Source organism: Piliocolobus tephrosceles, chromosome 14 (genome assembly GCF_002776525.5).
Source record: "Piliocolobus tephrosceles isolate RC106 chromosome 14, ASM277652v3, whole genome shotgun sequence".
NCBI lineage: Eukaryota > Metazoa > Chordata > Mammalia > Primates > Cercopithecidae > Piliocolobus > Piliocolobus tephrosceles.
In genome coordinates, this window is record NC_045447.1 from 10,154,187 (window position 1) to 10,166,526 (window position 12,340).

Genomic DNA, 12,340 nt, shown 5'->3' on the forward strand with positions numbered 1-12,340 from the left:
CTCCCAAAGTGCTGGGATTACAGGCTTGAGCCACCGCGCCCGGCCAAATTGTTTTAAATTATAAAATTTTTTTAAATTGACCAGGCGTGGTGGCTCACGCCTGTAATCCCATCCCTTTGGGAGGCCGAGGCGGACGGATCACGAGGTCAGGAGATAGAGACCATCCTGGCTAAAACGGTGAAACCCCGTCTCTACTAAAAATACCAAAAAATGCCGGGCGTGGTGGCGGGCGCCTGTAGTCCCAGCTACTCAGAAGGCTGAGGCAGGAGAATGGCGTGAACCCAGGAGGCGGAGCTTGCAGTGAGCCGAAATCACGCCACTGCACTCCAGCCTGGGCGACAGAGCGAGACTCCACCTCAAAAAAAAAAAAATTTTTTTTAAAACTGTGGCCGGGCTCAGTGGCTGCTGCCATTTTGGGAGGCTGAGGTGGGTGGATCACTTGAGGCCAGGAGTTCAAGACCAGCCTGGACAACATGGTGAAAACCTGTCTCTACTAAAAATACAAAAAAATTAGTCTGGTGGTGTGTGCCTATCCTCCCAGCTACTCAACGATCCACCTGCCTCTGTCTCCCAAAGTACTGGGATTATAGGTGTGAGCCACTGTACCCAGCCAATCATTCCTTATCTGTGGCAAATGGGGTTAGCTGCAGATTCAGAGGAGGGGGAGTTTTTTTTTTTTTTTTTTTTTTTTCTTTTGGAGACGGAGTCTGGCTCTGTCGCCCAGGCTGGAGTGCAGTGGCCGGATCTCAGCTCACTGCAAGCTCCGCCTCCCGGGTTTACGCCATTCTCCTGCCTCAGCCTCCGGAGTAGCTGGGACTACAGGCGCCCGCCACCTCGCCCGGCTAGTTTTTTGTATTTTTTAGTAGAGACGGGGTTTCACCGTGTTAGCCAGGATGGTCTTGATCTCCTGACCTCGTGATCCACCCATCTCAGCCTCCCAAAGTGCTGGGATTACAGGCTTGAGCCACCGCGCCCGGCGAGGAGGGGGAGTTTTTACAAGCCGGGATGAGGAAGGGCCTGATCTGGGCCATGAAATCTTATTCTATTTAGAGGCATGGAGAGAAGCTGACAGGGCATGCTAGAAGGGACTCGGAGTGATAAATTGCCAAGTTAGGTTGGAGAGGAGAGACATGGAGGCCTGGGGTGGCCACACGGTGGCTGTCAGCGGTCAGCACCTTTGGAGGCTGCCAGTGCTGGTTGTCATGGAAACCAGCCAGCAATCTTGTAGGAAGCCTCCTGACTAGGAGCCAGGTACCATGTCCCGCTGGCTGAATCGGGGCAGTAGCACTGTGAGACTGGCCCTGTTACTGTCCCCAGGTGACGGGAGAGCTTGAATACAAAGAGAGCAAGAGCTGCTGAAGGCCACATGACAGAGCTGGTGCCCTTCCTCATGGGGCCGTGGAGCAACTGGGTGGGGCCTGGGCGCATGAGTTCCCTGAGGGAGAACTGGGGACTCCCCACCCCCAGCCTCTGGGGCAGGGGCTACTACGGCTTAGAGTGGGGTCACTGACGGATCTTTTCCTCCCTGTCCTTGAAGGATTACACAGTGCGTGGCCTCCTTGGCAAAGCTACAGATGACTTCTGTGAGGATGGGAGGCTGGTAGAGAAGACAACCTATGGTGAGAACCGGAAGTGGCTGCTGCTGCCTCCCTCCGTGTTTGCTTTCCCTGAATCCTCTCCCTGCCCTAGGCCACACAGGCCCCTTCTCAGTTCCACTCCACACACCAGGCTTGGGCTGAGGCTTTGGCCATGGGATCTGGCCTCCAGGAGCACCCTCTACTCCCCTGCTTGCCTGGCTGAAATGTAACGTCACTTCCAAAGACCCTAGTTTCTCTCCATCCATATTGTCAGTCTTTTACCTTTTCCTTTTCCTTTTTTTTTTTTTTTTTTTTTTTTTGAGACAAAGTCTCGCTCTGTCACCCAGGCTGGAGTTCAGTGGCACAGTCTTGGCTCGCTGCAAGCTCTGCCTTCCAGGTTCACACCATTCTCCTGCCTCAGCCTCCTGAGTAGCTGGGACTACAGGTGCCCGCCACCATGCCTGGCTTTTTTTTTTTATTTTTTTGTATTTTTAGTAGAGACAGGGTTTCACTATGTTAGCCAGGATGGTCTCAATCGCCTGACTTCGTGATCCACCCGCCTCGGCCTCCCAAAGTGCTAGGATTACAGGCGTGAGCCACGGCACCCGGTCTTTCCTTTTCTTTTCTTTTCTTTTTTTCTTTTCTTCTCTTTTTCTTTTTCTTTTTTTTTCTTTTTCTTTTTCTTTTTCTTTTTCTTTTTCTCTTTCTGTTTCTGTTTCTGTTTCTTTTAGACGATGTCTTGCTCTGTCACCCAGGCTGGAGTGCAGTGGCGTGATCTCGGCTCACTGCAATCCACCTCCCAGGTTCAAGCAATTCTCCTGCCTCAGCCTTCGGAGTAGCTGAGATTACAGGCGCACACCACCACGTCCAGCTAATTTTTTGTATTTTTAGTGGAAATGGGGTTTCACCCTGTTGGACAGTCTGGTCTGGAACTCCTGACCTCACTCAGGTAGTCTGCCCGCCTTGGCCTCCCAGAGTGCTGGGATTACAGGTGTGAGTCACCGTGCCCGGCTACTGTTCTAAATTTTAAAAAGAGGCCGGGCACAGTGGCTCCCGACTGTAATCCCAGCACTTTGGGAGGCCAAAGTGGGTGGATTACAAGGTCAGGAGTTTGAGACCAGCCTGGCCGATATGGTAAAACCCTGTCTCTAGTAAAAATGCAAAAATTAGCTGGGCGTGGTGGCAGGCCCCTGTAGTCACAGCTACTCAGGAGGCTGAGGCAGGAGAATTGCTTGAACCTAGGAGGGGGAGGTTGCAGTGAGCCGAGATCGCACCACTGCACTCCATGGAGCCTGGCAACAGAGCGAGACTCTGTCTCAAAAATAATAATAATAGGAGAAGCCTTCGGGTCGGCTAGGTACTGAGGACGCCGGGCTCTACAGAGTGAAGGTTTAAATCCAAGGTCATGGCAAAACATCTGAAGTTCATCGCCAGGACTGTGATGGTACAGGAAGGGAACGTGGAAAGTGCATACAGGATCCTAAACAGAATCCTCACTATGGATGGGCTCATTGAGGACATTAAACGTCGGCGGTATTATGAGAAGCCATGCTGCCGGCGACAGAGGGAAAGCTATGAAAGGTGCCGGCGGATCTACAACATGGAAATGGCTCGCAAGATCAACTTCTTGATGCGAAAGAATCGGGCAGATCCGTGGCAGGGCTGCTGAGGCCTGTGGATGGGACACCCAGTGCGAAACCCTCATCCAGTTTTGTCTCCATCTCTTTTCTTTGTACAATCCCATTTCCTAAACTCAAATCACATGTCTGCAAGAAGGCCTCCAAATATAGAAACAATCCCATTAAAAAAAAAAATAATAATAATAATAATAATAGCCGGGCGCGGTGGCTCAAGCCTGTAATCCCAGCACTTTGGGAGGCCGAGACGGGTGGATCACGAGGTCAGGAGATCGAGATCATCCTGGCTAACACGGTGAAACCCCGTCTCTACTAAAAATACAATAAAAACTAGCCGGGTGAGTTGGCGGGCACCTGTAGTCCCAGCTACTCGGGAGGCTGAGGCAGGAGAATGGCGTAAACTCGGGAGGCGGAGCTTGCAGTGAGCTGAGATCCGGCCACTGCACTCCAGCCCAGGCAAAAGAGCGAGACTCTGCCTCACAAAAAATAATAATAATAATAATAATAATAATAATAATAAATAATACAAAAAATTAGCTGGGCATGGTGGTGAGTGCTTGTAGTCCTACCTACTTGGGAGGCTGAGGCAGGAGAATCAGTTGAACCCAGGAGGTGAAGGTTGCAGTTTGCCGAGATCTCACCATTGCACCCCAGCCTGGGCAACAGAGCGAGATTCCATCTCAAAAAAAAAAAAGGCCAGGTTCGGCGGCTCACGCCTGTAATCCCAGCACTTTGGGAGGCCAAGGCAGGCGGATTGCCTGATGTCAGGAGTTTGAGACCAGCCTAGCCAACATGGTGAAGCCCCATCTCTACTAAAAATACAAAAACTAGCTGGGTGTGGTGGCGTGTACCTGTAATCCCAGCTGCTCAGGAGGCTGAGGCAGGAGAATTGCTTTAATCGAGGAGGCGGAGCTTGCAGTGAGCTGAGATTGTGCCATCGCACTCCAGCTTGGGCAACAGAACAAGACTCTGTCTCAAAAAAAGAAAAGGCTGGGTACAGTGGCTCACACCTGTAATCCCAGCACTTTGGAATGCCGAGGCAGGCAGATCACAAGGTCAGGAGATTGAGACCATCTGGCCAACATGGTGAAACCCCGTCTCTACTAAAAATATTTAAAAAAAAAAAAAAAAAATAGCTGGGCATGGTGGCGTGTACCTGTAGTCCCAGCTACTCGGGAGGCTGAGGCAGGAGAATTGCTTGAACCCGGGAGGCAGAGGTTGCAGTGAGCCGAGATTGCACCACTGCACTCCAGCCTGGGTGAGAGAGCGAGACTCCGTAACCAAAACAAAACAGAAAAAGAACTTTTGAACACAAGGAAATGATGGATACTGGGATGTACTTGAGGTAGGGCAGGGTAGACAGAGGGAAAGAAGCAGAAAAGGTAACTATTGGGTACTGGGCTTAATACCTGGGTGATGAAATAATCTATATAACAAACCTCCATGACACATGTTTACCTATGTAGCAAACCTTCACGTACCCCTGAACCTAAAATAAAAGTTAAAAAGCGACCCGGCATGGTGGCTCACACCTGTAATCCCAGCACTTTAGGAGGCCAAGGCGGGCGGATCACGAGGTCAGGAGATTGAGACCATACTGGCTAACACGGTGAAATCCCGTCTCTACTAAAAATACAAAATATCAGCCGGGCGTGGTGGCAGGCGCCTGTAGTCCCAGCTACTCGGGAGGCTGAGACAGGAGAATGGCGTGAACCCGGGAGGCGGAGCTTGCAGTGAGCCAAGATCGCACCATTGCACTGCAGCCTGGGTGACAGAGTGAGACTCCGTCTCAACAACAAAAAAAAAAAAGTTAAAAAGAGATAATGCCCTTACAATGCTGAGTCACGTGTATCTTTCTGAGAAGAAGGTCCAGAGCTTTCATGAGAATCTCGAAGGACTCCCAACCACCCCACAAGGGGGATCCCTCCAAAATGTCCTGTCTGCATGTTCCAGGGATGGGGCTGGCTTGAGGGGAAGGAGTTTGCTGTGACCAATCCTCAGCAGGTACCTGTGCACTGACAACCACCTGCCTTTTCCAGATCACGTGACAAGAGAGAAGCTGGACCGCATTCTGGCCATGATCCAAGGCTCCCATCAGAAGGCCCTGGTGATGTGAGTGGGGCCCTCAGTGAGGTAGTGGGAGAGCAGTCAGTGCCCTTGGCTCCCATAGGCTCCCCCAAACCTGGGGCAGATTCCTTGGATCTTGTTTTTAGAGTCCAGAACCAGACGGGAGCTACTTGTTTCTTTCTTGGCATTAAGAAATGGTTCTGTGTGCCAGGTCTTGGGTTAGCCAATGGGAGGCCAAGAAGAGCAAGAGAACCCAGCTGTCCTGCTGAGATAATATGATTTAATGGCAAGGAAACCATCATCGGAGCACAGAGCCCAAGGGCAAGAGCAGCCAAGGAGTTAAGAACTTGGGCTCTGGAGCCAGCTTGCCTGGGTTTCCTGACTCTGCCAGGCATCTGGTGATGAAGGAGGGCAGGAAGGGTGGCTGGAGGGGCCACGGTGGCAGGGCACACAAAGCAAATGAGGAACTTACAGAGAGGCGCCTTTCATGCGGGGGAAAGGGTAGGTGGTCTACCCAGCTGCAGCCCCCTCCTGATCTGCAGGTACTCCAACCTCGACCTGAAGACCCAGGAAGCCTATGAGATGGCTGTGAGAGGCCTGATCCGGCCCATGAACAAGTCCCCGATGCTCATAACCGGCATCCGATGCCTCCACTTTGCACCTCCGGAATTCCTCTTAGGTAGGTTGGCCAAGGAAGTTGGAGCAGTGAGATGGGGCCCCTGGGTTTTGGAGTCACTCAGGAATGCTCTTGCAGAGGTCACTGTTGTCTGGCTCAGCTGAGGCCAGCACATGCTGGCTCTGATCTCTGCAGGCCAAGGCATCAGGCGCCGACTTCCTTCCCAGCCCTGGCCTGGACTTGGCTGATGACAGAGCTAACAGAACAAAAGCTCTCCTGTCTCTTGCCAAGTCACCCTTGGAAGCCAGACCTTACCAAGCAAAGGTTATATTTAGTGGTTCATTTCCAAAGCTGCCCATGTTTGAAGCTGTGAGAGCTCCATCAGACACAACTCTTACCTCCCCAGTCCCACCCAGCTCAGGCCCCTCTTGTCTGTGTTCCTTTTGTCTCTCCTGCCCCTGCGGAGAGGGCATAACATGTTGGTCATGTTAATGCCTGCTCCTCTGCTTGAGCACTGAATTCTCTGTTATTAAGCACTTTCTATAAATGATCTTTTTTACTCCTCATAACTGCCATTTTACAGATAAGGAAACCAAGTCTTAGTAAAAGGCAGGTTGTAACCTGGGCAACATGGCAAGACCCTGTCTCTACAAAAAATAAAAAATTAGCCAGTTGTGATGGCTCAGAACTGTAGTCCTAGCTACTCCGGAGGCTGAGGCAGGAGGATCATGTGAGCCTAGGAGGTCGAGGCTGCAGTGATCTGTGATCACACCATTGCACTCCAGCTTGGGTGATGGAATGAGACCCCGTTGCCAAAAAAAGGCAGATTCCGACTTAGCAGGTCCCAGTGGGGCCTGAGGTTCTGCAAGTCTAACATTTCAGGCGGCACCCACAGGGCAGGTCCAGTGATTAGCACAATCTGGAGAGCTAAGGGGTCTTGCTAAGGTTGTTACAAACCTAGGAGGTATCCAAGGGGTGTGGGTTCACAACCACACGCTAGAGGCTGTGCTCTCACTATCACGTCCATCATTGTGTGTCCCTGGCAGAGGTGCAGTGCATGCATGAGACTCAGAAAGAGCTGCGAAAGTTGGTTCATGAAATCGGCCTGGAGCTAAAGACCACCGCTGTCTGCGCCCAAGTGCGGCGCACGCGCGACGGCTTCTTCACGCTCGACAGTGCCCTCCTGAGGACCCAGTGGGACCTGCGCAATATCCAGGATGCTATCCAGGCTGCTGCCCCCCAGGTAGCTGCAGAGCTGGAGAAGAGCTTGGGCCCGCAACTGGACACCAAGCAGCTCCCCAGTCCGGGATGGTCCTGGGAATCCCAGGGCCCAAGCTCTACCTTGGGACTGGAGAGGGGTGCGGGGCACTGAATGCCCAGGCAGCTGCTGGGGCAGTGAATGGATAAATAGAAGAGCTGCTATGAGCTTGACCTGATAGCTGTGCAGAAAGTGAGAACAGGAGCACCTTTTCTACGTGTGACACGAAACTCAAGCTGTAACAGAAAGATCAATGGACTTGACCCAACTGAAAAGGAAAAACTTCTGTATGGAGGAAAAGACAGTAAACAAATGACAGACTGATAGAAAGTATTGGCAGGCCAGGCGTGGTGGCGGGCACTTGTAATCCCAGCTACTCCCAAGGCAGAGGCAGGAGAATTGCTTGAGCCCAGGAGTTTAAGGTTGTAGTGCGCTAGACGGTGCCTGTGAATAGCCACTGCACTCTAGTCTACGGAACATATGAGATCCCCCAAATCTCAAAAAAAAAAAAAATTCCCAATAAACTATGTGCCCATTAAAATTAAAAAATTTTTAAAAATTGTGTTTGCAGTGTCATTAACCAAGGACATATCCACAATATACAGAGAGCCCTTAGAAAGCAAGAAAACAGGCCGGGCGTGGTGGCTCACACCTGTAATCCCAGCACTTTGGGAGGCCGAGGTGGGCGGATCACGAGGTCAGGAGATCGAGACCATCCTAGCTAACACGGTGAAACCCTGTCTACTAAAAATACAAAAAATTAGCCAGGCGTGGTGGCAGGCGCCTGTGGTCCCAGCTACTCGGGAAGCTGAGGCAGGAAAATAGCGTGAACCTGGAAGGTGGGGCTTGCAGTGAGCCAAGATCAAGCCACTGCACTCCAGCCCGGGCAACAAAGCAAGACTCCATCTCAAAAAAAAAAAAGCAAGAAAACAATGACAAAATTAGGCAGATGATATGAAGCGTACAATCAGAAGAAATCCAAATGGCTAGTAAACCAGAAATGACTCGCAACCTCTTTAATACTGGAAGATATAGATGAAAATGAGATGATTTTTGTTGTTTTTCTGTTGTTTTGAGATGGAGTCACACGTCACACTCTTGTCGTCCAGGCTGGAATGCAGTGGCACAATCTCGGCTCATTGTAGCCTCTGCCTCCCAGGTTCAAGTGATTCTCCTGCCTCAGCCTCCCAAGTAGCTGGGATTACAGGCGCCCGCCACCACACCTGGCTAATTTTTTGTATCTGTAGTAGAGATGGGGTTTCACCATGTTGGCCTGACTTGGCCTCCTAAAGTGCTGGGATTACAGGCAAGAGCCACTGTGACCGGCCGGAACCTCAGTCTTTTTTCTTAAAGGTCTTCAGTTTATTGGATGAGCACCACCCACAATTGTCGTGGATAATCATTGTGACTCAAAGTCTACCAATTGACTGACTGAAATGTTAATCGTTTTTTTGTTTTTGAGACAGAGTCACCCAGGCTGGAGTGCAGTGGTGCGATCTCAGCTCACTGCAAGCTCCACCTCCTGGGCTTATGCCATTCTCCTGCCTCAGCCTCCCAAGGAGCTGGGACTACAGGGACCCACCACCATGCTCAGCTAATTTTTTTGTATTTTTAGTAGAGACGGGGTTGCACCATGTTAGCCAGGATGGTGTGGATCTCCTGACCTCGTGATCTGCCCGGCTCATCCTCCCAAAGTACTGGGACTACAGGCGTGAGCCACCACACCTGGCCTGTTTTGTTTTGTTTAAGATGGAGTCTCACTCAGTCATCCAGGTTGGAGTGCAGTGGCTCAATCTCAGCTCACTGCAACCTCTGCCTCCCAGGTTCAAGAGATTCCCCTGCCTCAGCATCTCGAGTAGTTGGGATTACAGGTGTGTACCACCATGCCTGGCTAATTTTTGTATTTTTAGTAGAGACAGGGTTTCACCATGTTGGCCAGGCTGGTCTGGAACTCCTGACCTCAGGTGATCCGCCCATCTCAGCCTCCCAAAGCGCTGGGATTACGAGCACGAGCCACCACACCTTGCCTGTTTTTGTTTTTTAGACAGGGTCTTGCTCTGTCACCCAGGCTGGAGTGCAGTGATGCAAACATGACTCACTACAGCTTCATTCTCTTAGACTCAACCATCTTCCCACCTCAGCCTCCAGAATAGCTGGGACTACAGGCGTGCACACGGTGTCTGGCTTATTTTATTTTATTTTTTATATTTTATTTTATTTTACTTTATTTTTAAAATTAAATTAAATTAAATTAAATTTTATTTTATTTTTGAGACAGGGCCTTGCACTGTCGCCCAGGCTGGAGTGCAGTGGTGCGATTTTGACTCATTGCAGCCTCGACCTCCTGGGTCAAGCGATTCTTCCTGCCTCAGTCTCTGGAGTTGCTGGGATTACAGGTGTGCACCACCAAGCCTGGCTAAGTTTTGTATTTTTAGTAGAGACAGGGTTTCGCCATGTTGGCCAGGCTGGTCTTGAACTCCTGACCTCAGTTGATCTGCCCACCTCGGCCTTCCAAAGTACTGGGATTACAGGCATGAGCCACCATGCCTGGCCTGTTTTTGTTTTTCTTTGACAGTATTGCTCTGTCACCCAGGCTGGAGTGCAGTGGTGCAAACATGACTCTGCAGCTTCATCCTGTCAGGCTCAACTATCTTCCCACCTCAGCCTCCAGAATAGCTGGGACTACAGGCGTGCACCACGATGCCTGGCTAAAATTTTTTTTCCAGCTAATTTTATTATTACTATTTTTTGAGATGGAGTCTTGCTTTGTCACCCAGGCTTTAGTGCAATGGCATGATCTTGGCTCACTGCAACCTTTGCCTCCCAGAGTTAAGTGATTCTCCTGCCTCAGCCTACCGAGTAGCTGGGATTATAGGTGTTCACCACTATGCCCAGCTAATTTTTGTATTTTTAGTAGAGGTGGGATTTCACCATGTTGGACAGGCTGATCTCAAACTCCTGACCTTAGGTGGTCTGCCTGCTTCAGCCTCCCAAAGTGCTGGGATTCCAGGCATGAGCCACCGCACCTGGCCCACCTGAGATCAGGAGTTCGAGACCAGCCTGGCCAACATAGTGAAACCCTGTCCCTACTAAAAATACAAAAATTAGCCAGCTATGGTGGCGCACTCCTGTAATCCCAGCTACTTGGGAGGCTGAGGCACAAGAATTGCTGGAGTCCAGGAGGTGGAGGTTGCCATCAACTGAGATTGTGCCCTTGCACTACAGTCTGGGTGAGAGAGTGAGACTCTGTCTTAGAAAAGAAAAAAGGCTGGGCACGGTGGCTCACACCTGTAATCCCAGCACTTTGGGAGGTCAGGGTGGGTGGATCACGAGGTCAGGAGTTCAAAACCAGCCTGACCAACATGGTGAAACCCATCTCTACTAAAAATACAAAATTAGCTGGGCGTGGTGGCAGGTGCCTGTAGTCCCAGCTTCCTGGGAGACTGATGCAGGAGAATAGCTGGAACCTGGGAGGCGGAGCTTGCAGTGAGTGGAGATTGCACCACTTCTCTCCAGCCTGGGTGACAGAGTGAGACTTCGTTTCAAAAAACAAAAAAGAAAAAACAGAACAAAATCAAGCAATATTTAGATAAGCAGAATCCAACAAAATGGTGAGGAAAGCTGGGTGGGAGTGGAGGGTATCAGCAAAACTTAGTTCTTTGAAAAACTTAGGTAACTTGAACCTAGGACCAAATGGGCTGTTACACCACCCCATTTAGAGTCCTTATTGGCATAGAGATGATAAAAGTGGACTCTGGGATGGTCTATCATGATCTCAGGATAGCAGGATAGGGGAACTCTGAGTCGTGGTCAAAATATTTGGTCAATGTACAGCCTCAGACAGCTGGGAACACCACCCCAAATCACCTGGATAAGAAGATGTTTTCCTTATCCCATGTCTTTAACTCTGAGAAGGGTGGAGTTGAACAATCAATGATTGTTAAAAATGTACCAAATGTGTAAGCGTCATGAGGTGTTTAAGCTGAGTTTTAAAATTAAAATTTTGCTGGGCGTGGCAGCTCATGCCTATAATCCCAGCATTTTGGGATCCTCACATAGGAGGACTGCTTGAGCCCAGAAGTTTGAGACCAGCCTGGGCAACACAAGGAGACCCTGTCTCTAAAAAAAAAAAAAATAGCCAGGCATGTTGGTGTGTGCCTGTAGTCCCAGCTACTAGGGAGGCTGAGAAGGGAGGATCACTTGAACCTAGCAAGTCAAGGCAGCAGTAAATGGAGATCTGTACTCCAGCCTGGGCAACAGAGCGAGACCCTATATCAGAAAAAAAGAAAAAGTCACCCAGCAGGCTGAGCGCGGTGGCTCATGCCTGTAATCCCAGCGCTTTGGGAGGCCAAAGCGGGTGGATCACTTGAGGTCAGGAGTTCAAGACCAGCCTGGCCAACATGGTGAAACCTTGTCTCTACCAAAAATACAAACATTAACGGGCATGGTGACGCTTGTGTATAGTCCCAGCTACTCTGGAGACAGAGGTGGGAGAACCATTTGAACCCAGGAGGTGGAGGTTGCAGTGAGCCGAAATCAAACCACTGTACTCTAGCTTGGGTGACAGAGCAAGACCCTGTCTCAAAACAGACAAACAAACAAACAAAAACCCCACCAGCAACCTTGCTGACAAATCCATAGGCCCCCACGTCTGCCAGTTGCCTGCCTGGATGAACTGGGCACCTGGGGGAGGGGCGTGGCCCCCAGGCTACTCATCTTGGCCTTCACAGCCGAAGGGCCTGCGCTGAGCCTCAGCTTACTGTGTTTACTGACTGGTAATGTGACCTCTGTGAAGCTGGTCACCTATCTATAGAATGGGGATTAAAACTTAAAACGACACCCACTTGCTCATTCTCTTTCATCCCACCCACGTGTGTTAATCACATGCTCCTGTAAGCCAGCCACTGCTCTGGGTGCTAGGACTTGGTACTCAAGGACAGATGAGGCTCTAGGTCTCACAGAGATTATGACATAAGGGGAGCAGGCAAGAAAATAATGGAGTGATGAGCACAGGGAGGAGATCTGGCTGGTCAGTGAAGCAGAGGCTGGGGACCTGATTTATTTGATATGTAAGTGTGTATGTAAATTTTTTTTTTTTTTTTTTTTTTTTGAGACTGAGTCTGACTTTGTCCCCCAGGCTGGAGTGCAGTGGCGCGATCTTAGCTCACTGCAACCTCTGCCTCCC

At 50.4% G+C, this 12,340-nt stretch overlaps 2 protein-coding genes across 3 annotated transcripts in view; both read left to right on the plus strand.

Moving 5' to 3' along the window:
• TRUB2 (TruB pseudouridine synthase family member 2) overlaps positions 1-7,718 on the plus strand; it is a 16,497-nt gene extending 8,779 nt beyond the window's left edge. For both annotated transcript variants that reach the window (XM_026457183.2, XM_026457182.2), the window contains exons 5-8: positions 1,538-1,619; positions 5,254-5,326; positions 5,824-5,960; positions 6,944-7,718. In XM_026457183.2, the coding sequence (XP_026312968.1) occupies positions 1,538-1,619; positions 5,254-5,326; positions 5,824-5,960; positions 6,944-7,269 (618 nt within the window). In that variant the 3' untranslated portion in view covers positions 7,270-7,718. The remainder of the gene's footprint in view (positions 1-1,537; positions 1,620-5,253; positions 5,327-5,823; positions 5,961-6,943) is intronic.
• On the plus strand, positions 2,875-3,391 carry LOC113225308 (28S ribosomal protein S21, mitochondrial). Its single transcript, XM_026457184.2, has one exon. The coding sequence runs from the start codon at positions 2,983-2,985 to the stop codon at positions 3,244-3,246; it is 264 nt and encodes an 87-aa protein (XP_026312969.1). The 5' UTR covers positions 2,875-2,982; the 3' UTR covers positions 3,247-3,391.
• Positions 7,719-12,340: the final 4,622 nt, after the last annotated feature.